The sequence below is a fragment of the Eptatretus burgeri genome, chromosome 8 (assembly GCF_056783735.1).
Source record: "Eptatretus burgeri isolate ZD-2024b chromosome 8, Ebu_testis_v1, whole genome shotgun sequence".
Taxonomy (NCBI): domain Eukaryota; kingdom Metazoa; phylum Chordata; class Myxini; order Myxiniformes; family Myxinidae; genus Eptatretus; species Eptatretus burgeri.
Genome location: NC_140968.1, coordinates 64,265,617 through 64,290,867, shown reverse-complemented (window position 1 = coordinate 64,290,867; position 25,251 = coordinate 64,265,617). Strand labels below are relative to the sequence as shown.

The window sequence follows — 25,251 nt, the reverse complement described above, 5'->3', positions numbered from 1 at the left end:
CCCATCACGCATGTACTTTATTCCCATCCCATTAATTTAACCCACAGGTTCATTCATTGTATTCGACGTTAACGCAATCTTTACGATGAAAGTTCAATGCTACAAAGAAAAGAGCTTAAAGGCGTTGTCAAAGATTTTAGCCAAAACTACTTGGACAAGTGGATACCATTTGTCTTTCCAAAGCCTTCTCGTTTCTTCAGCCTGAGAGTACATGGACGGCTTAATTTGTTTTCCCTCCCGATAAGGCACGCAAAGGCTGCTTTATCTCATCAGCCATCGTGCTGCCAGTGGGGATATGACTAAGGAAATGAGGGTCGTTGATGGCAGAGAGCCACAAAACGAGGCATTCTTAAAGAATGCAATACTATCTCACCATTGGTGGACACAGCAAACATCAAGAAGGTTCAAAACATTTTATAAAATGCTTGAAACGGTTTGAGATTTTAAAATTACATGGACAAACGTAGTGATGGTTTTATTCAAACTGCGATTGTACAAGATAAGCATGCTATTACAGTTTATTCAACTCGCATTACACACCTGCAGGAGGAGTTCACTTTCTTTTAACGGACCTGGGCTGATTATACGATTGCCTGCAGATTTGGCACCAGGAGAACCACTTGGCTTCTGCACCACAGCTGTGAAAGGAAAGGCGGTGTGAGAAAACAGATCCAACCTCTTCTTTATGTGGACTGTCATGCCCTGTATCCCTTCGGAGAGTCATGTTTAACTGCTCTTCAGTTTCAAGAGTGTCAGCTAATGAGGAAGTTTAAACTGGTACCAAGAGGGGGGAGTGTGTGAGTGAGTGAGTGAGTGAGTGAGTGAGTGAGTGAGTGAGTGAGTGAGTGAGTGAGTGAGTGAGTGAGTGAGTGAGTGAGTGAGTGAGTGAGTGAGTGAGTGAGTGAGTGAGTGAGTGAGTGAGTGAGTGAGTGAGTGAGTGAGAGAGAGAGAGAGAGAGAGAGAGAGAGAGAGAGAGAGAGAGAGAGAGAGAGAGAGAGAGAGAGAGAGAGAGAGAGAGAGAGAGAGATATGAAGTCTTTCACTCAGGCTGATTATCATGTTGAGGTTACAAGGTATGTTGTTGACATTTTATCTAAAATTAGGCAAATTGAAAAAGTTTCACATAAACCAGCACAGCATATTCAAAGGCAATGAGGATGAAAACTTTCAAGGATAAGGAAATGAAAAAGAAAAATTGCTGAGTGACTTCGGCGATCAAGCCTAAAGTGGTTTATCTCTGTCTCCTTTTTATGATAAACTCTTCACGTCACCAGGCTACAAACGAACACCAAACACCCAACAACCAATTACATACAACAGGTAGATGGCAAAGCAGAAATAGCTCCAAAACCCAGAGATGACATCTCATGTTAAACACATGTTGACCTGTCTCTCGTTCTGCTCCCATGGCTCATGTAAACTGGGATTCCAGATCAAAAATCCCACCGACTATGTTGATTTTACCGTTGTCTACTTTTTTTAATTCATGAAAAAAATTAAAATACACTGATGTCTCCTGGTATCCTTCTCCATCAGTGATTGATGTACAGATGCCTCCATGAGCATTGGATCACTTACAATTAAATTTGTTGGATGATGGGATATGGATCGGAAATCTAATGAGGGAACTCTGCCCAAATCTCGAAGAGCGATTTCAAAAAACAAAAACTTCCAAAATCCTAAAAAAAAATTTCAAATAATTTCCCCCCTAAAATACCCCGATGCTCACTGATGAACCTCTGAAAGTTTGATAAAGATCCGTTTGGCCATCTCTGAGACACCACTTATCCCAGTCGTACTGTATATATGTGAACAACCATGAATCAAACTCTATTTTTCTTAAAAAAAACAATCCAAGTGAGTTGTGATGGCCTCCCACAGACGGGAATGAAAATAATTAAATGAATAAACAAGGTTATTGTCAGTACTGGATACAAGGTAAATAACTTGTTGGACAGAATGAGAAATCTGAATGAAGGAATGGAAAAGGTCCGAGTTGATACGCACACAGGATTCCATTCAAATATTAAATTTCTTGTTTCTCATGGCAGAACACCAAGCTTTAAAATAAACAATCGACGCATCAGAACAATACCTGCTGTGTTGGATGAAATTTCAACACTTCATTCGAAATCCATTGTTTATTCTCAGGAACTGTTCCCAAGGAATCTGCATTGCATATACTGGCCCAATACCAATTAGCTGTTCTTTTCATTTTATCCCCTCAAACTTTTATAAACATCTCTAAGTGCATGCTATTTGATACATAACATATGAGAAAGTGATGTAAAAAGCTCAGGGCTATGTTTTTGTAGGAATTGGCATTTTGGCACACAACCAGGGTTTCAAACGTGATGAAGCACTACATTTACTTCTTTGTGACATCTCCTTCACATGAGCCATAGTATTCGGCACACATTGTGGATTAAAGAAGCAACACATTTACCTATTTGCTAATAAATGCTTCCAAAATTGTGCAAGATAAATCCGACTGTATAGTAATTAAAAGAATCCCGTCTCAACATTTCATTTTTGGGTGATGCTGCCTTCTGTAGCCAATGTCGAGGTAAACAGCAAGCATTCAGACTGTTTTTTAGAAACCTGTGAAACAAGCTTTTGAACACGCCAAGTTTTGATGCAGAAAGACTGTAGAAGCAAGGGTGATACAAAGTTTGGATTTGTAATATAAACTAAAATAGTTCTTTCATTTTGTGGAATGGAAAAAAAAAATAATAATAATGATAATAAAAAGCAAGACGGGAGAGGAATAAGGACTATCCAACTTTTCATGATGCAGAAATGTCAAAATCTATAAACCTATAACATGTTATTTCAATGTGGAAGTTAAGCCAGTAATTTCTTGATAAATTGTAATCACTTATCACAGTCATATATATTTACTAGAAAATACACCCCGTCGCTTGGCTGGCGGGAATATTAAGGGAAGGGGAGAAAGAGAGAGAAGAGGAAGAAAAGGGGGTTAGAGAGGGGAGGGAAGAGAGGGATAGGAGGGAGGGAGAGCTCAAAAGGGTGAGGTAGAGGGGAATTAGGAAAGGAGAAAAGAGCGAGAAAAAAGGGGGGTGATGGTGGAGAGAGCGACTCCTCACCTAATGTCGATATACACTCTGGGAGGGGAGGTGGGAGTGAGGAGGATGGGGCAGATGGAGGGGGCAAGGGGGGAGGGGAGGCGCTAAGCATGAGGGGGGGGGTTCTCAACATGCATTTGGTGGTGGGAATTGTGGAGAAGGGGGGGGGGGTGGAGGGCTAGTACAGGATTGAACAAAATGGGGTATGCTAAAACAGCACATTAATACAGTATGCAGAGACCGCCAGGATATGTCCATGGGGGAGGGGGGGCAGGGAGGGGGGCAGAGAGAGGAGTGGGTTTTGGAGGAGGCAAGCGTGAAGGTAGGTGGAAGGAAGGCAGCATGACGCGAAGGGAAGGCAGCTTGTTGGCGGGAAAGGGAAGGGCGATAAAACACAGCCAAACAGCAACATTTTCTTTTTAACTGCCACCATTCTATATAGAACTGGGTGGGAGCATTTAATACCCACGCTATCGACCTGGCAAAGGCCTTCCTGCATGCATGCTCACACATGCAGTGACCTTTGCACCCATCTGGTCAGCTCACTTCAAATCCGATTCGTAGATGCTACAGTCCCCTCAACAGAGAGGGAGGGATGGGGTGGGGTGGGGAGGGGGAGGGGGAGTTGGAGAGAGAGGGGGAGTGGTCGGATTGAGAGAGAGTGAGGGGTCAGAGCAAGAGAGGGGTCGGAGAGAGAGGGAGAGGGGTCGGAAAGGGGTGAGAGAGGGGAGCGAAGATTGCCGAGGGGGAGAGGATGGAGGGGGATTCTGGCAGATGTGACACCAAGTTTAATACATTGATGAATCACTCTGCTTGTGAAACACCGGGATGACAGTTTATAGCTGGGTCGAGATTCAAACCAAGGCGAGGCAGCTTAGAGCAAGCAAGTGTACCTCTTGGCTATCCTGCCATGATGTGGCGATTCATTGCTTTATAACTGAAAACATTTTTTACTCATTGTAATGATCTAATGTATTTTTGCTTCTTAACGCTGGTGATGTCCACATGGAGAACCGTGCCACAGTATTGCCATGGAGGCTTGTAGGGATCGAAGCTTGAATAACTCGTATAATGAAAGGAGATTGTATAAAAAGGGGAAATGTGGTGTATAATAAAATTGCACATTTTCAGTGAGCCAGCCACTATCTGACACACCGCATGACGAAACAGGGCCAACAAAGATGAATGGCCCCTGAACTTGGTCACTGCACACTGTATAATCGATCAACTTGAACAGAGTGACTATTGTGGAGCACTTATCAAGTGGCTTAAGCACTCAATAAAGCACTCTAATGTAACAGTTGAGAAGGAATGGCTGGCTTGGAAAGTGATTAGTGATCGCCGATCCGTCATATTAAATACCTCCCTGAAATGCCCAAAATGTCAGTCTATGTTCCAATTCGACAAATGAACACCTTTTTTTTTTAGCAGTCGGCACTGCTGCGAAGTTCAATTCTGGAGCTTAAATTTTGAAATTCAGCTTCGTTTAAGACATTCCAGAGGTTATGGCATATCTATCGATATACACGTATATATCGAAACGTGGGATGTAATCTTTGCGGATTATGCGGTTTTACCGTTCGAGACACAATCCACGGTGATGCTCACCACAACAGTCAGGAGGTGTGTGATTGATTGATAGATATATATATATATATATATATATATATATATATATATATATATATATATATATATATATATATATATATATATATATACATACATACATATATATATATATATATATATATATATATATACATACATACATACATATATACATATACATACATACATATATACAAATACATATATATACATACATATATATATATACATATACATATATACACATACACATACACATACATACATATATACACATACACATACACATACATATATATATATATATATATATGCATAATTTGCACAATAATCCCCATCTAAAATATTGAAAAACAAAACATTTGAATCTTTATATTTTTTAAGATACCCCTTTTGTGCCATTACGAAATGATAAACTTCTCTTAATGATCTCATCTGGCCACCGCCCGAGTTGCAAATCATTTTTGTGTATAAACCACACCATAAAAAAAGTTTTGTTTCAAATGTTTTCAGTTCGTGCCATGAAAATGAGGAAGTGTTTTTTTGACACGGTCATGCTGTGAAAATGAGGAAATGTTTTTGGACAGTCATGCTGTGAAAAAATAGGAACTATTCTGTGAGACAAGGCCTCGTGTTTTGATTTTATCTCAGAACACGAACAGGCTTTTAAACATAAATTTAATCAAAAACATTTTAGGGCATTTTAAGTATATTTAAAAATGATTCATACAATTTGAGAATATATCGCCCAGTTATTTTCCAAGCTGTCTCGCTGAAGCGTCATTTCCTGTGGCCATACCCAATGATTAAGCAATCTCCTCATTGTTGCCTTATAAGTGATTCGCCAGACAAAGTTTCTGCCAGACGGGATTTTCATTTTTACAACTGAGACATGAGCGATCTTTCTTCCACGAACAAAACAGCTCAACACAAAGTTGGTAAGCCTGTGTATAGGTTCCTCTTTGAACGATGAAGCAATTGATTATAAATTAAATCGTGATAATTCTGATATATATTTTTTTTCTTGGCAGGTCCTTGGAAGAAGAGCAGTTTACATATCATGACGAGGTGCATGAAATTAATGCTCTTATTGAAGAGGTAAATCATCTTAGAAGAGAATTGAAAAACATTTTTAATGACTGACACGACGTCTTATCACGACATCTTCTTTTGAGGTATGATACACTGAGTGGTTTCTTTGAGTTAAGTCTTCTATTCAACATCTCTTCTGTTTTAAGATTAGGAGTATATTCACTGATATACCAACTCATTTCCTCAATTACAAATTTATTCTGTTCACCAAAAGCACTACCATCACCAAAAAGCAATCGATTTTCATTATCATTCCTTTGTAGTTGAAATCTAATTTTAAGACCATACAGAACTTTATCATGATCACAAAATCCAAATATACCTTTAAGAGGAACTGCCACAGTAAAACTATTTTCTGCTTTTGTATCATCATTATACGCTCCTTTCCTTTGAGTATATCCAGGGTCTGTGTTTGTTCCCGTTGACATATCAGGAATAAAACCTTCGACAGACCCCTTTCCCATTCTATCACTGAATGTATAGAGTGTAAATTTCATCATTTCAGATACAGCAGAGACATAATCAACCGCTTCAACTTCTTGTGTTCCAATATACAAACGCACACTATAAAACATTTTCCAGAAGAAATCATTTACAAGTGTAGCGTTTGTGTTAGTCGCAGCCTTAGTGATTTTAAATTTACACAACAAGAAACTTTCGGATAGATTCAAATGGGTTTGTTGATTATTTATTTCAAAACTTTTTGTACCATTCGTATTCCAGTCTGTTCCAGTTATTGCATTTACCTTGAAGTAATCTTTTTTAGTGGAGTTTGAGATAATAATAGTATCATCCAAATCATAGATACTATCAATTGCTTCCATACTTGTATTTATTTAGGAAAAAAGATGTTAAAACTTTTGAAACCCTGATCCAAGTATTCGAATTATTTTCTGTCGTTCTTGGGGGGACAACTGAGTTTTGCCTTTCCTAATTTCTTTTATTGCTTGTAATTTATGAGATTCCTTCTGGGCATCTTTTATGCTCTTTACAACACCTGCTACATTTCCCACAACAGAAGCAGTTGAACCAATTAGATCTTTATGTTTAAGAATAGTTGAACCAATACCCATTAGAATATCAATTATCCCATCTCCTCTAAATTGATGTCCAACACCCCTTTGTCTCTTAGGTTTATAGTATCCTCTACCAAGATACATACCTTCACCCTTGTAGTATGGGGAAAGGAACATCCCATCCCCTGTAATTATTTTATATTTTCCCAACTCGTGCTTCCTCACAATAACCATCGTATTTATTTATTGGAAAACTTCACGTAGGTGAATTCTGATGGATATAACTTCTCCATTAAAAGAAATCATACGATTATCTTGGTCGGTTATCCTAAAATTTACTCTGTGTATGGTTTTTCCTGACACAGGGAGATAAACCAAATTTTTGGGTTCCATATTGAATTCATAACCAATTGGGGTTGAGTATGCGCTGAATGAAAATATTGCATTTGTTTTTTTTCCATCATTATAAGCACCATCAATCAAATCACAGTGAATTAACACCGAATTTATTCCTGAGGATATTTGAATGACATTATCACTGTAAAACGTCCCATTAGTTTCAATCTTTTTTGAGGAGAAACCCAATAACTCTCTAAATGAATTATCAATTGTGAAATCAACCTTGGAGTTATTTTTAACTTTAATCGTTGATTTTGAAGTATGTTTTTGAATGTCTATAACAATATTTTTTGGTTCATCACCCTGTTCTTTCATAAGACGAGCAATTTCGGAAGATATTTGAGAAATCTCATATGCTCCGGGTGAGACTGTTATCGTTTTGTATCCACTTCCGGGATTATAACTAAACTTGTCATTTTTATCAGTTATATTAAATAAGGTATTATAAGTTTCCATGGACAATAAAGATGCCTCATATTCTTTTGTTGGGTCAAGTTGTGGTGGGTATGGGAATGAAGATGTGTGGTCGCTTGTTGTGAAATTGAAACTAAGGATTGTGCTTCTCATCTTATTTAATATGAGATAAAATGTCTTTATATTGAGATTTATTAATTATTTTCATGTTCATCAACTGGTCTAAAATGGCTGATGCTTCATTAAAGCAATTGTTATTTCCAGCCTTCTTACTACCTAACAACAATAACAGTCTATTAACTAATTGCGATGGGTCATTTGGAAGAAAACTAATACCTGAACCAAGGATACTTAAAGCCTGAATAATGTGTTTCTCCTTCTCATTTTTCCTACTTTTACTAGAAATACTAACCCTATAATTTAGAGTGTTCAGCAGATCAATATATACTCTATCATCATTATTTTTCATATCCAATGGTTTATCAATATACTTTGATTCATCCCTCACAGTTGAACCTTGTCTTCCATCTTTTGTGAGAAGAAACATTAATCTCGGAGTTAGTTTAACAGGGGGTTGAGCAGAACCCAAGAACCTTAATTCATCATTAAATATCAATACCTTTTCTTGAACAAGATGAAATATTGCTGATTGTTCTGTTGGAATGAGTCCTGCTTTGGTTTTTGAATCCGCTGAATATTCATTGTTTTGAAGAGCATTCACAATATAATCAGGGGGTCGATTAATCTCTTCCAGTTGTTGAAATAAACCTTCATCATCATATTCTAATTCTCCTAAATGCTGTAATTCTTCCTCCGTCATTTGATCAAAATCTTTTAACATTTGAAGTTTTTTAGGAGTATATTCTACTGTGGGAACTGTGGAAACATCTTTCATTTTTTCTTGGGAAGTTTTTAAAAGTGGTTTAAAAAATTTATCTTGTTTTCTTTCAAATGCTTCTTCACCCGTTAGTTTCTGTCTGCGTTTCTTCTTTATGTCTTCCTGCTGTTTTACAACTTTTGAAACCAACTCTTGATGTTCCTTAAATCTTCTTGCTCTTTCTTTTGCATCCATTTATTTATTGTAAAATATCATTTAATGAATTGTAAAAATCAACAGGGAAATTTTCCTTTTCTTCATCATTCAAGTAGATGTGTTCAAATAAATCCTTTTCTTTAAATATTTCATCAAATTCTTTATTAACATTAATGCGAGTTGTAATTTCTTCTTCACTAATACTTGCATCTCTGCTTTTCAAACGTTTGCGTTGAGTTTCTTCATCAACATCAAAACCGAATGATAAAATCTTCACTCCGCTCAGGTTTAATAATTTGTCTCGTTCCTTCTGGATTCGTTTCTAATATCCCAAGACCACCAGATTTTAGTTTCCTCAACTCACTCTTACAATGTGAATATTTTGTTGAACCAAGAGAAACCTCCTCAAATATTTGACCTTCATTCCTCAATCGCATATGTTCCTCCACTGAAATATAGTGATAATCTTCACCTTTTACTTCTCCAGGTCTTATTGCTCTCGTTGTTGTTGATACAATGCGTATCACGGGGTGTTTTTTAAGTAAATTTACAATATTCTCATTTGTACTACACAAGAACCTTGATTTATGAAAGTTTTTTCCAGAAGCAGATTTACCCACAAGATTTATAATAATAGTTGTCATTTATATATGTAATTGTTTATAAAACAAAAAATATATCCCTTAATATCTCATCTTGTTTCACAACAATATATTTATATTTTTCAGTCGTGTACTTCATGTAATCCTCAAATTTCTTTTTACTACATAATGGAGAACAATTATCTCTCCAAAAATTATTGATATCTATTGAATTTAACTTGAATAAAATAAAAGTATTAGCATTGTTTCTGATGGAACGACGAGGAAGTTGAAAGTACGATTGACTAAGATAAATACAATTACAAGAAGAATGTCTCCCTCTTGTGTAGTAGCTGTCCATTACCGTTTGGTTTCTCTCATTAACACAATCATCAAAGATAACGAGGTTCTTTTTTGATTTCTCCAAATCTTGGGGAGACGGTATATCATCCGTATTATCACTAAGAATACAAGTTATCGGATTTGATTTCTTTTTACATCTCTGTGTATCACAAAATAGTTGAATTATATCTTCAATGTTATAACCATTTCGGTTTTTTTGACATTTAAATAAAGCGATTATATCTTCTTTTTGAAGACCAGCATTAAAACCTTGTGAGAGTAGTTGATACTCTGGTTGAAAACTCGACTTTGTGAAAATTATTAAGTTATCATAATCTAAAAAGTTGGGAGTGAGGAGCATCTTTAAAAGTAAGCAGGTTTTTCCACATCCACTTGAACCAACTATGAGACATCTTAATGAATTTGGGAGATTTTTATGGTTGTTAAATTTTATCTTATTTTCCCAAATGGGTAAAAAATCATTCATTTATATATTTGGAAAACAGGTTATTTAATTTATTATTGGCTTTTTTTAGAAACTCTATATTTTATCCTAAGTTCAAGCCTGGTGTTGGCGCAGTGGTTAGGGCAGCGGCTTGGGATCCAAAAGGTCCTGAGTTCAAGCCCCGTTGGGCCACTGAATTAATACACCAGGGGGTCGACTCAGCCTGTCATCCTTCCGAAGTCGGCGAAATGAGTACCAGTGTACTGGGCCAGTGTATACCCTGGTTAAAATAGGTGTACCATATCCCTGTGTCGTAAGAGGCGACCAGGGTTGTGTCAGGAAGGGCATCCGGCGTAAAACATGTGCCAAATCACGATGCGGATCATACGGATGATCCGCTGTGGTGACCCCGAAAGGGAGCAGCCGAAAGAAGAAGAAGAAGATATTTTATCCTAAGTTCAGGTTTAATTTCAAGATAATCCATTATTTTATTTATACAATATCTTGTGTTGATATTTCCCTGAAAATCACATCCATGAATAATATATAACAACAATCCTTTGAACATTTCTCTAATACGTTCAGTTTCTTCCCTTGTAAGGAAAGGTGTGTTATCACCCTCATACTTTACATTCATTTCTCAAATCAATCTTGTAAAGTAATTCATTTTTGGTGTAAATCTAAAATAATTATTTTCCTTTTTATATTTTTTATTATCATTAATTAGAAGATAATCACAGAATATACATTGTTTATAGGCTTTTGACTCTGTGTTTAATCCCCGTCTTTCACACGCAGGACAATTCTCAAATTTGTCATATGGAGAATCAGGAAAGTCTAGCATATTTATAAAGTAAAACCTTACTTAAACTGAAATTCATCTATACTTTCAGTTGTATATTGACTCGTATTTAATAATATTACCATCGATATCGATATACTTTTTTTCATTACCAGATTGAACGACAACATTTTTTATATTAAAGGTAATTTTAAAATGATCGTTAACTACTATTGAACGAAATGTCATTTCACCTGATATATTAACATCCTTTATTTCATCAGGATTTACATCTTTAGCGTTGTTGAAAAAAATACAAATTTCTCCTTGCATATTACAGATGGTCTTATCTTTTCTTTCTGAAGCTTCATCCATTAGGTTTTTGTTTTTTGATACTTTTTCTTGTTTCATTGCTTTTTCTAGTTTTGAATATATTACCAGAAGGAGAGGAGAAACTTTTGTTAGAGATATTTTAATTGATGTTCTACCAGGTATACTAAAAGCCCTTCCACTGATGGAAATTGAAGAACTCATATTATTTACCATAATTGTTTTTATCCAATAGTTGTTATATTTATCTTTGTTCAATTTTACATCCTTGACATATTTCTCAGTATCTTTAACAAATGAAGAGATTGATTGAAACTTGTCTTTTGTGTCTTGAAACATTATATTTATTAAGTGAAAAAGTTGGAGGATAAAATGGTTTTAAGCACAGATTCACCTGTAAAATAAACGAAATTTTCATCAAGAAAATTTTAGTTTAAGCAAAGATTTATTATATAAATATAGTGAATACAACATACTGCGATGTTTGTAATCACAAATATAAACATTATAGAAAACACCTCCGAACCAACAAACACACATTTAATCTATTTCATAAAATATCTCCTCTTGAGTTGGAAAGAAAACATTGTGATATCTGTTCAAAGGATGTTTTGAAGAGAAGTTATAATAGACATCTTCAATCACAAAAACACAAGAAAAATGAGTTTAAAGTAAAGGGAGACTATTATATTGAAAACACTGATGGGGCATTTAAAGGGCATATAAAAATAAGGATTTTTCAATTTGGAGAACCCGGTCCATCATCAATCGTTGAATCAATTGCAATAGTGAAACCTGATGTTGAAAAAGTTATTAAAAAGACATTAAAAGAAATGAAAACTTTAAAGTTTTATATGGGAGTGAAAATGAATATGAAAAGTCAAGATGAAGAACAAACTCCTTATATGAGAAGAGATCTTCATTTTATAACATCATTTCAAGATTTTTTGAATCGTGGGGTTTATGAAGAACTATCAAGACAAGAGGAGGATGTTGATAATACAGTGGTAGGAAGTGGATTCAATATTTAAAAAATCATCTTTTTAGATATACACATTTTAAAATCAAACCCTCTTAAAGCTTCTTCTTATATTGAATTACCAAAAGAAATAAAACTAAAGATGGCAGTTGTTAATATTAAGAACAATGATAATAAATGTTTTCTCTGGTCTGTTCTTGCTCACTTTCATCCACTAAAATGTAATTCAGAAAGAGTAAAACAATATATGAAATATGAGAATACCTTGGACATTAAAGATTTTAAATTCCCAATGCCACTAACAGATATTCCGAAATTTGAGAAAAAGAATAATCTTTCTATTAATGTATATGGATTAACGAATACAAACAAAGTTCAAATATCAAAAATTTCAAACAACTATAAAAATGAAGAAACACACATTGATCTTTTATATTTTAGTGTTGGAAAGAATTCACATTACACATACATCAATAATTTATCAAGATTAATCTCTTCTCAGGTATTCAGAACAGCAAACAAAATATATCCTTGTAAGCGATGTCTTAATTCATTTCATGCAAAAGAATGATTAGAACAACATTCAAAATATTGTAGTAATCATAAATCAGCTGTAATTACAATGCCTAAACCTGGGGAAAAGATTTCTTTTGAAGATTATAATAAATCTATCATGCACCCATTTGTGATATACGCTGATTTTGAGTGTATCTTTAAAAAGATAAATACTGCTTCTCCTAATCCAAAAGAATCATATACAAATAAATATCAAAAACATATTCCTTGTGGTTTCTGTTATTATATCAAATCATCTGTTGGAGAAAAGTATAACAAACTTGAACATTATAGTGGAAAAACAGCTTCAAACAGCTTCACAAGAGTTTGTAAAATGATTAGAAAAGGATTGTATAAGACTCACTAAATTAATGAAAAACAAATGAACCGATGAAATTAACCAAAGAAGAAAAATTAGAATTTAGAAAGAACAATATCTGTCATATTTGTGAGGGGGATATTAAGGAGTCTAAAGTTAGGGATCATTGTCATCTTACTGGTAAATATAGAGGTCCCGCTCATTCCTGTTGGAATCTTAATTATAAATTACCTTCTTTTATTCCAGTCTTTCTTCAAAACAGCGCCAACTATGATACACATCTATTTATAAATGAACTTTCAAAAACACCAGGGAATATTTCTGCCATAACAAACACAAGTCAAAAGTATATTTCATTTACAAAAATGATATTCACAAAACCTTTAACTCGTATTAGGTTTCTAGATTCTTACAAGTTTATGGGAACACCACTAGCCTACCTCGCATCAAATCTAAGCTCCACGGACTCTTTTCCAAATCTTAATTCATTCTTTCCAAAAGAGGAAATTCTCACTAAAGAGGAAATTCAGATTAAAGAGAGAATTCAAAGTAAAGAGGAAATTCTAATTAATGAGGAAATTAATGAAGAAATTCTAACTGAAGATGAAATTCTAATTATAAAGAAAATTCGAACAATGAATGAAATTCTAACTAAAGAGGAAATTCTGATTAAAGATGAAATTCTGATTAAAGAAGGAATTCTCACAAGAGAGGAAATTCAAACAAGGAATGAAATTCAAAGAGAAGAGAAAATTTTTACAAGTAAGGGAATTTATCCTTATGATTATATGGATTCATTAATGAGATTTAAAGAAACACAACTTCCTTCAAAACAAAGTTTCTAGAATAACCTTTATGAAGAAGAGATAAGTGATAAGGAATATAAACACACACAAGAAATATGGAAAATATTTAAGATAAAGAACCTTGGAGAATATCATGATTTATATCTAAAAACAGATGTTTTATTGTTGGCTGATGTGTTTGAAGCTTTTAGATCACTCTGTCATAATAAAAATTGTTATGGATTAGATCCTGCCCACTATTTCACAGCTCCTGGTTTAGCTTGGAGTGCAATGTTGAAAATGACAAAACAAGATATAGATTTAATCAGTGATGTTGATATGCTTTTGATGATTGAGAAGTCCAAGAGAAATGGAATATCACAAGTATGTTCAAAAAGATATGCTAAAGCAAATAATAAATATCTTCCAAATTATGATAGTGAAAAAGATAGTAATTATTTGATGTATTTTGATGCTAATAATTTGTATGGATGGGCAATGTCTCAATCTCTGCCTTATGGTAAATTAGAGTGGGTGGAAGAAAAGGATTATGAAAAGGCTTTGATGAATATTGTTATTTCTTCTCAAGAGGAATTGAATGACGAAGAAGAAGGTTATTATTTTGAGGTACCCGAGTGATCTTCATAATAAGCATAAAGACCTTCCTTTTTCATGTGAGAAAGAAACCCCAAAGAAAGAATGGTTCAGTGATTATCATAAAAGTTTTAATATTAAAGGCAAATCAACAGAAAAGTTGTTAACAACATTCTATGATAAAGAGGGATATGTTTTGCATCAGAGAAGCTTAAAACTGTTTTTGAGAGAAGGATTGAGAGTAGCTAAAATTCATAGAGTTTTAAAATTTAAACAAAGTCCTTGGGTGAAAAAGTATATTCAATTCAATACAGATATGAGAGCAAATACAAAAAGTAAAATTTGAAGGGGACTTTAATAAATTAATGAATAATGCTGTATTTGGAAAGACTATGGAAAATGTTAGAAACAGGCAAAACATTAGATTCGCAACATCTTGGAAAGAAGGTTCGAGATTGATAAATAAACCAAGTTTTGAGAGAGAAGAGGTTTTTTCAGAGAACTTTTCTGCAATTCATATGAAAAAGGAAAGTATTGTAATGGGTAAACCAATTTATATTGGAACAGCAGTTCTTGATTTATCAAAGATATTGATGTATGATTATTTGTATAATGACTTAAAGAAAGAGTATGGTGAAAATGTTTCATTGTTGTATATGGACACTGATAGTTTTATCCTAGATATAAAAACTGATGATGTTTATAAAGATATGAAGAAAAATATTGGAGTATATGATACAAGTAATTTCAGCAAGAAGAGCGAGTTATTTTCCAAAAAGAATGAAAAGGTTATTGGTAAGTTTAAGGATGAGTTGGGTGGAAAAGTAATGAGTGAGTTTATTGGATTGAGAGCAAAGGCATATGCTTATAAGTATGGTGATTAGATTGATAAGAGGTTAAAGGGAATAAAGAAATATGTAATAAAGAAATCAATAACTTTTAGAAATTATTATAATTGTTTGATGAATAAGAAAGAAGAATATAGGAAAATCAATACAATAAGAAGTTATAAACATAACATATATATATAGTGAAGAAGTAAATAAAAAGGCATTAGGAGCCTTTGATGATAAGAGATTTATTATAGATAATGGAATAGATTGTGTTCCATTTGGATATTGTATGATAGAGTGAATAGAATAGATTGTGTTTTAACGATGGGTAGATGGGTTAGGGTTTTTTAAGTTCTACCGCCGTGTTTTTTTGCAATATATAAATGGTCAAACCAAGTATTAATCAAACTAAAGAGTGGAGAAAATCTCAGTCTTGGTATATAAATGGAAAACATAATGAATGTGAAAAATATCAAATAAGTCTTTTTGAAAAAATAACTAAAACAAAGGTAAATAAAACAAATAAGCGAATCAATTTAAAAAGTGGTAAGTTAGAGGATGTAAAGAAAAAAATGAATATCCTTGAATGGACTGAAAATTTTGATGGTTATCAATTGAACAATGAAAAAACAATTTACTATAATCTCAAAATGATATGTGGCTCAGGAGGTGGTCAAACAAGAGCATTAAGAAAAGTTTATCATTTCGTAATGGCACAAAAGGGGTATCTTCAAAAATATAAAGATTCATATGTTTTGTTTTTCAATATTTTAGATGGGGATTATTGTGCAAAGAAAATTAAACTATTGAAGGAATTTGAGAATGAACAAATCTTTATAGGTTCAATGAGTGAGCTAAACAATATGCATCGGTTATTTGATAAAGAGTGTCCCGAGGCTTAGACGTTTCAGATATTTCTTTCGAATCACCTTTAACAAATCACATTACCACTTTAGTGCTTGAACAAATCTTTATCTTATTGCATGGATTATTTGAAAAAAAAAAAAGTGTCCCCAGGTTAAAAGGGGAGACAAATAAATCTACCTTGGGATAAAAAGGGGGTTTATTTTTAGAGGAAAAAAAAATGAATCGCTGAAAATCCCCCATTCATTTACATGGGGAAAAGTGAGCCAGAACCAGTATATTCACCCTACATATATATATATATATATATATATATATATATATATATATATATATATATATATATATACATACATATACATATACATATATATATATATACATACAGTAAATCCTTGCTAACCGGAAGTTCGCATATCGTAGTTTCGATTTTTCGTAATTTAGTTTTAATGACCAATTTTTCAATTATCACAAACATTTTATGCCTATCGTAATGTCATTGCAAGGAAAAACGCAAAAAAAAGTTTCAAACTGCCTGCAAAAAACAACAATCACACAGGATGCGCAAAAACACACTTTCACTTTACTGCGCATGTACTGTATGCTGTACTGTTCATATTCTCTTCACGCTCGCCTGCATACCTTCCAGTATGAATCCCAAGCGACCCGCAAGTCATTTGCCGAGCACACCTCGTTTCAAGCGACAACGAAAGGCTGTCATATTGAAGGTGAAATTGGATATAATTAAAAGACATGAACGAGGTGAAGGGATAACGGAAATCGGCCGCGCGCAGCAATCGCTGCATCGACTGTACATTCGATCGTTCAAAGTTTGGCAAAGATAAAGAAAATATCACAGATTGCGACCAGTTCGAGTGCAACGACACTAACGAGAATGAGAGATGGTGCCATGCACAACATGAAGCGTTTATTATGTGTGTGGATAGAAGATCAAACTAAACATCGCATGCCTTTATCTCTTGCTGTGAGACAAGAAAAAGCACGTCGTTTGTTAGGGCATTGACCCACGATTACGTGATCAATTACTTCTGCAATCATGTTGAGAAGTATGTCCAAGGAGAACAACATTGACAACAAATCTTTGCTGCTTGTAGACAATGCTCCTGCCCATCCTCAGCAAATGGAAGACTGGTGTGAAAACGTGCAGGTAGTATTTTTACCACCAAATACTACCTCACTTTTACAGCCTATGGATCAGGGAATTATTGCTGCTTTTAAAGCCTATTATGTTAAGCATACCATGCTGCAGCTTATCAAAAAAACTGACAGGAACAAGCTATCAATCAAGGAGTTTTGGTGAACATTCAACATAAAAATGGCTTTGGAAAACATTGAGGATTCATGGGCAGAGGTGAGTGCCTCCACAATGAACGCTGTGTGAAAGAAAGTGTGGCCCGAGTGTGTCCACAATTTCACGGGGTTTGCTGATGTTCCGTTGATTACAAGTCAAATTGTAGACCTGGCGCAGGAGGTTGGTTTGAAGAGGTTGACGAAGAGGACGTGGATGACTTACTGGAGTCTCATGCAGAACCCTTAAACAATGAAGATCTTATGGAGTTGGAACAGCAGTGGGCTCTTAAGGAAGAAGAAGATGCTGTGACACCTTCATCCGAGCATCTCACCATGAAAAACCTCAGCCAAATCCTCAGCTCGTTTGAAAGTGCCACAGAATTTGTTATCGAGCAAGATCCAAATCTTGAAAGGAGCACTGATTTTAGCTGTGTTGTTTATGATGCCCTTTGTTGCTACAAGCAACGTTATGCAGCAAAGAAAAAGAAAGCCATCCAGCCCACTCTCCATGCATTTTTCAAGCCAAAAGATGCAGCACCAACTCCATCCACCATCCAGGATGCTCCTTCAACCAGCTGCCAAGAGACCGTTCCTGCTGGTGAAGAAAGTGACAGCACAGTGTCAAGTGAAGAGGGGGACGATTCTGCCACTCCGCAAGTGTGACTTGTCCACCGCAATCAACTCCATTCCTCCAGCCTCGGGGTAAGTCTCCACAACTCGAGGAGTGTGTTTTGTTTATTTGTGTTTATGTCCAAAAAATTCCGAGCCAAAAACACATCCCCCCCTTAACACATTGGTTTCTATGGGAAAATATGTTTTGTTTAACACAGTTTCGCTTATCATAAGGTTTTCCAGGAACGGAACCCTTGCGATAAGTGAGGACTTACTGTATATACATATATATATATATATATATATATATATATAAATATGTATATATATATAAATCTATATATAAATCTATATATATGTATATATGTATATATGTATATATATGTATATATGTATATATATGTATGTATATATATATATATATATATATATATATATATATATATATATATATATATATATATATATATATATATATATATGATTAACACTTGCATAAACCATCCCATAAACAGTATATGCAACGTGTTAAGAAAGTGAAATTTGTGGCAGATGTTAGGTGGTTGGCTCACCTCCTGACCCATCAAAAACTCCCCAGTACCTACGAGAAGACTTGGGTCAGCAGTGTGAATAATTAATCACTGCTCATCTGAACGAGAGCATCTGAACACAAACACTTAAAAGAGATTGACTCGTTCGATGATGGAGTGGCTCACTTAATCACCTCACACCAACATCCATCCCACCTCTTCACCCATCTCACCAGTGATCTGTGACTGCAGTATGTACACTAGGTATAATACATTGCAGAAGCTCACCAACCCTGTCTTGACAAGGACTTGCCACAACCTACACCTTCAAGAACCATAAGAATGGCTTCATACTGTAAATGTCACCACCTTCAAGTTCCACTTCAGGTAACTCCATATCCTCTCGGTAACATATAATATTGCTCCATCATCATTGTTCGATCAAAAATTCTGGAAAGTCCAATCAAGTGCCACCACAAATGATAACTTTTACCACATGAGAGACTACAGCACTTTCAAAAGAAGGCCCACCACCATATGCTCGGGGCAACTTAAGAAGGGCGTTTAATACTGCCATAAAGTAACTGCCTAAATTATGTGAGCAAATGAAGAAAATCTAATAACCAAAGGAAATGGGAAGCAGCTAAACACAGACATGTGCACTTTTAGTACTTCAACAAATATCTATCAATAACCACACTGAACACGTGACTGGTACTAAGTAGTAATCTTATATTTCAACTCTTACAATCGTTCATTGTGCACGCTAATTGTATCATTAATCAACAAAGGAATATTTTGAAGATTTTAATAACGAACACTGATGGACATAATTTGTATCTGTATTGCTGATGGACATAATTTGTATCACGGACAAATGAGACTTATTTCATGGCTTCCCAGTTATCAGATATCCTCTAAAGTGGTTCAAATCTTTTTTTAATGCGGTGCTTCTATTTGTTTATGGAGTGAAGTCCACGTGTGGAGATGAGAAGCAAGAACATTTAAATGTTTTTCGTTTTTGGTCTAGATCCAAAGAACGATCACTATTCATTTTTTATCAGTACGCAACTCCCCGTGCCATCTGCTTCATGGAGTTGAGGGTGTATTAGACACCAAGTTAAATCAGGCTATTGTATGCTACTACCATAACTACTTTTGAGTCTGGTTCACTTTTTGGGGGTTTCAACTCGATGCCCTATTCTTAAAAAAACGCTGCCAATGTCCCATGGAGATGTTCATTTTTGATCAAAGCTCCGAATGCAAGCGATTATCATCGAATAAGGGGTTAATGCAAAGCCAGAAAAATACATGGTCCATTAAATATTTAACAGGCATTCCTTCAGAACAAGCTCTCCGATAATTGTAGCACACTCACACAGTATGCTTTCATTGTAACGAAGTCTCGAGCACGGCCAGGGTTTTACAGTGAAAAGAGGGATGAAAGGTGGGCATGAATTGCTGATTGTAAACAAACCATTCTAACCTTGACTGCTGAGAGGTTTTTCCAGGGAAAATGTCCAACAGCGAGATTGAAAGATAACAAACCTGCATAGGAATGAGTAAAATCCTGTGATTCAGTATAGTTTCATGGAAGAATAGGGTATAAAAGTCAATGAGGCAGTTTCACTAAATTAATTTTTGTATCATTAATTTTTTTAATTCGAAAGAAACACACACACACACACACACACACACACACACACACACACACACACACACACACACACACACACACACACACACACACACACACACACACACACACACACACACACACACACACACACACACACACCACAACCTAACAGAATAAAATATTCAGTGACTGCTGGTGATGAAGAAAATTCCATTACTTTTGCAATTATCGCTTTACCCAACTTTTTCCAACCTTACGTTGTTCAGAAATTGGCTGATATGGATGGCTATGTTCGTTTGACAATAATGGTAACAGCAAGAAACTAGAATGACACTCGTTTGAGTGCATACCTCCACCAGCATGAATAGCTTACGTTTTGTATCCAACTGAAAGGCTGGATCTGCATCCGAACCTTAACCATCATCTAATCAGCTTATTCTTGGCAACTAATCACTCATCCACCAAGTTTATCATAATCTATCCAAAAGTTTTTGAAATATCATACTTTATATTGTTTTTGGCCTCGCCTGGTGTTGGCTTAGTGGTTAGGGTGGCTGGCTTGGGATCCTTGGGTCCTGAGTTTGAGTCCCATTGGCCACTGAATTAACACCAAGGGGTTGACTCAGCTTGTCATCCTTCAAAGGTTGGCGAAATGAGTACCTGTGTACTGGTCCCGGTTAGAAAAGGTGTACCATATCCCTGTGTGTCGTCAGAGGCGACCAGGGTTGGCGTCAGGAAGGACATCCGGCCATAAAAAATAACATTGCCTCAAGAAGGGAACCATGATTGCAAGGAGCCTGCAAAAAAGCTAACCCCTGCTCAGCAGGGAAAAATGGCTGTAAAAAAGAGGCTGTTTTTTTTTATCCCCCGCCAACCAACGAAGTTGGCGGGGGATATAGAAATGGGTTCCGTCCATCTGTCACATTTCGTTTCCGGAGCTTAACTACAAAACCCTCAAGATATATTTACGAAATTTGGTACACATATCAAGCAAGTGGTGAACTGGTGCCTTTTGATATTTTCAAATTGATAGGTCACATGGTTTGGCAGCCATGTTGGATTCAAGAAAAATATTAAATAATGTTTTCTCTGGAATCACATAACCTAATGAAGCGAAACTTTGCAACTATCATCTTCCATCATGTCCGCATACATTGTAAAAAATAGGATGTCACAAGTCACATGATTTGGTGGCCATATTGGATAGAAAAACACACCTCATCCGATTAACACGAAACTTCACCACTTATTCCACTGGAGGATTGGAGGCAGAATGTAAATTTATGATGTCATAGGTCACATGGTTCGTCAGCCATCTCGGATTGAAAATTAATAAATTTTAAAAAATCTTCTTCTCCAGAACGGCTGGACAGATTGAGGCAAAATTTCACATACACTTTCTCCAAGACATCCTTTCAGAAGTTTGTTAATTTCTAATTGATAGGTCACATGGTTTGGCGGCAATATTGAATTTACCCTCAAACCTTAAAACATCTTCTCCAGAACGGCTGGTCAGATCAAGGGGAAACCACATATATATTGCACAACGCTTAGGGAATATAAGTTTGTTTATCCTCATTTACTATGGTGGGGGATATAGAAGACTTTATCGTCAACGGATGCTAGTTTAATATTGTTTTTGGCCTAACCTCTCAATGGTGATCAGTGAAAGAATTAAAAAAAAATTGTATCAGGATCCAGATCTTCACCAAAATCGAATTTGATCGTCCATGTCAACAACCAACCTCTCCACCAAGTTTTGTCCGAATTCATCCATAACGTTTTAAGATATTATGCTCACAATCAAACAAACGGGGAAAAACAGGATAGTAGTTTTACTTCATAAAAGTAAAAAGAGGTAAATTCATTTGAAGGCAATTGGGGAACTGTTCGCTTTCTACGTGTGAATATTTGCTTCCATTGCTATTATACGTGTGAATAACTTCATCAGTTTTAAGTCAAATAATTTTTCATTTCTATTAATTATTAATTTTCTCACTAAAATGGAAGTGACTTGCAATTCAATCCAGTAATACAATAAATCAGTAGTTCCATAGCAATAGAAAAATAAAAAGTACATTCAAGTCAAAAAACCGAGTGGATTTTCATCAACTTGTGGATAGGTCTATTAAGTCATTTATAAACAGAAGACATAGCAGCTTTCTGATGACATCTTCTTTTAATTACTGCTTAAGTGTCAGAATCTCCCATAAGCACAATGTTTAGCTCATGTGAGGAGTGGTGAGAAGCTTCTTCTCTAAAATTGTCTCTGTCTTCATTGTATGTTGAACAGTATCCCAAATTTCTTAACCAGAAATCGACTTTCTCAACAATCCTCTTGAAGAAGTACTTTCTTTCAAGCTTCTGAGTCTCACTATCTGCCATGACCTTTCCTGGGAAAGCCACATTTCAAATCTCGCCTCCAAAGCCAGTCGCCGACTGGGAATCCTCCATCGTGCAAAGTCCTTCCTCGGCCCACCTGAGCTCCTGACCACTTACAAAGCTTTCTTCTGCAGCCTGATGGAGTACTGCTCTTCCCTCTGGGCTGGTGCTCCTGCCTCCCACCTTTCTCGGCTTCATGCAGTGGAAACCAAGGCATTTCGGATCATTGGCATCTCCCGCAATGAAGCTGAGTCTTTGGACCTCTCGCTCTCTCACCACAGGCTGGTCAGTGGTCTTTCTGTCTTCTACCATCTCCTCTCCAGCCTCGCCCCCCCCTCCCCTGCTCTCTCTGCGATTTGTAACCACCACATTTCCACAGGGCGCTCAAGGTCTACCAACAACCCCCTTCTGGTAAAACTACCAAAATCACGAAATCACTGCTCACCTTCACTCTTTCATTTCTCTTTTTTCCCAACTTTGGAATAAACTCCCTTACTCTATTCAATCCCATTCTTCCCTCCAGGCCTTCAAAACAGCTGTTCACCACCACCTCTTATCATCCCTCATCCATATCCTCGATATTTTCTAGCCCTGATAATCCACCCAAGCCCACCTCCTTCAAATTCCCTGATTTCCTTCCTGAAAGTCCCTGTAATGTCCATCCTGTATTTCCCATGTTCTCCGCCCCATCCCACTTCCTTCCACAGATCTCCTCATGTCTGTTCCCCAATGTTTTGTCCTTCCCACTCCCGCCCCTCTTGTCTCATGCCCCCTTTGCTGTGCGTTGTGTGTTAGCTCTCACAAGAGCTGCGATAAGATATACAATATATATATATATATATATATATATATATATATATATATATATATATATATATATATATATATATATATATATATATATATATATCTGCATCTGCACCACAGGATTCTCTGAGTGATAGTATTTTATTTTTGTTGACATTCTCAAAGCTCGTATCAGAGCTAACACACAGAACATACAACAAGGTGAGCCAGGAGTAAAGAGGGGTGGGTGAGGGAAGCACAAAACAGTGGGGAACAGAGGAGACATTAGGAGATCTGTGGAAGGAAGAGGAATGGAGTGGGGTACATGGGGTAAACAAGATGGACACAACAGGGAGTTTCAGGAAGGAAAGCAGGGAAGGAATAATTGATGTCACATGGTTTGGCAGACATATTGTATTTAAGAAAAATATTAAATAATATTTTCTCTAGAACTGCTTAATCAATTGAAGTGAAACTTCACAATTGTGATCTGGTCTTGATGTGGAATACATGTTTTCAATTTCAACTTGATCTAACACATGGTCTGGCTCCCAGAATTATTTAAGTTTTTGATGTGGGTTTTTATTTATTTATTATTTTTGCATGTGTAAGGTTCATTTGGCTGTGCTTGGATGGCATTGAGTGTAAAGAAGTAGCAGCTGAAATGCAAATCCTATCCAGGTTCCTCCTGATGACTTCATTTTTTCTTATTGCTTGTTTGGGTTCCTTCCGATTACTCCATTGCATAACTGGACCTATTTGGTCTACCATTTGATCTGAATTGAGTTTATTTTAATGCCATTCTAAATTCAATTGAATAACAATAAAAAAACGTCATGGGTCAGGGTCAGTTGTCTGCACAAAGCAGGATGTCTTGGAACCCGGTCATCACGGCCAGCAGTTATAAAGTGGCAGTTCTAATTATGTCTCAAATTAATTATGTAACACACCAGTACAGAAACGCCACATAACACACCACACAAAACAAGTCCTGGTGAGTGTCTGCAATCTCTGATTGCTGTTTTTATTGTTCAAAAAATGTATTGGCCCCAATATGTTCTTGTGGATCAGGCATTACGTGGCAGAGGTATGCATGCGTTCTACCGAGTGCCTTTCAAGATATGTTCTGTTCACATCAGCAGTTTCCATCTTCCTCGCTAATTATAAATTGGTTGATAAAAGACGAATTAGCATTTGTAGTTAATCAATCAATTCATCTTGCTGATAATGAAATAAAAGTCAGAACATGCGACACAGACTTTTTTGTTGATGTAAGCATTTGCACAAACGAGTCACCAAACTTAAACCAATATGAAGTGATGAGTCAAATCAATCCAAGTTTCTGAGATGCTTGGGAGGAAGGGAAGAGGAAGAGGGGATGGAAAGAAGTGGGAGTGAGGGTGAGTGGGGGTTGATGGTGTGGTCGTGGGGAGGGTCAGCTGAAGGAGGTTAAAAAATAATATACTATTTTTGGCCTGCATCATATTATGTAAATGTCTCTTCGGTAAAATTGTTTGTTCATGTATTTGCTGATGTGGTTTTCCCCCTTATTTGTCCAGATATTTACCTCCACCACCGAAGGTGAAGGCGGTTATGTTTTCACCCCTTTCTGTCTGTCTGTCTGTTTGTGTACAGAATATCTCAATAAGTTGTTGATGGATCTGGATGAAATTTTGTGGACAGGTTTGGTGTGAGACAATGACGAATTGATTAGATTTTAGGCGAAGATCCAGATCCGGATCCGATTACTAGAATTTTTAAAGTGATTCTTCACCAATGAGAGATATGGCCAAAAACGATATACATATAGCACAATATCTCATAAAGTTGTGGACGGATTCAGATGAAACTTGGTGGAAACATTGGGTGTGTGAGAAGGAAGAAGTGATTCAATTTTGCTGAAGATCCGGATCCGACAACTACAATTTTTTTT

The 25,251-nt window shown here is 35.9% G+C and overlaps 1 protein-coding gene across 2 annotated transcripts in view; it reads right to left on the bottom strand.

The window, feature by feature from the left end:
* Positions 1-25,251, bottom strand: part of LOC147021886 (aryl hydrocarbon receptor-like) — a 170,409-nt gene that overhangs the window by 96,234 nt on the left and 48,924 nt on the right. For both annotated transcript variants that reach the window (XM_085892311.1, XM_085892310.1), the window contains exon 3: positions 541-638. In XM_085892311.1, the coding sequence (XP_085748437.1) occupies positions 541-638 (98 nt within the window). The remainder of the gene's footprint in view (positions 1-540; positions 639-25,251) is intronic.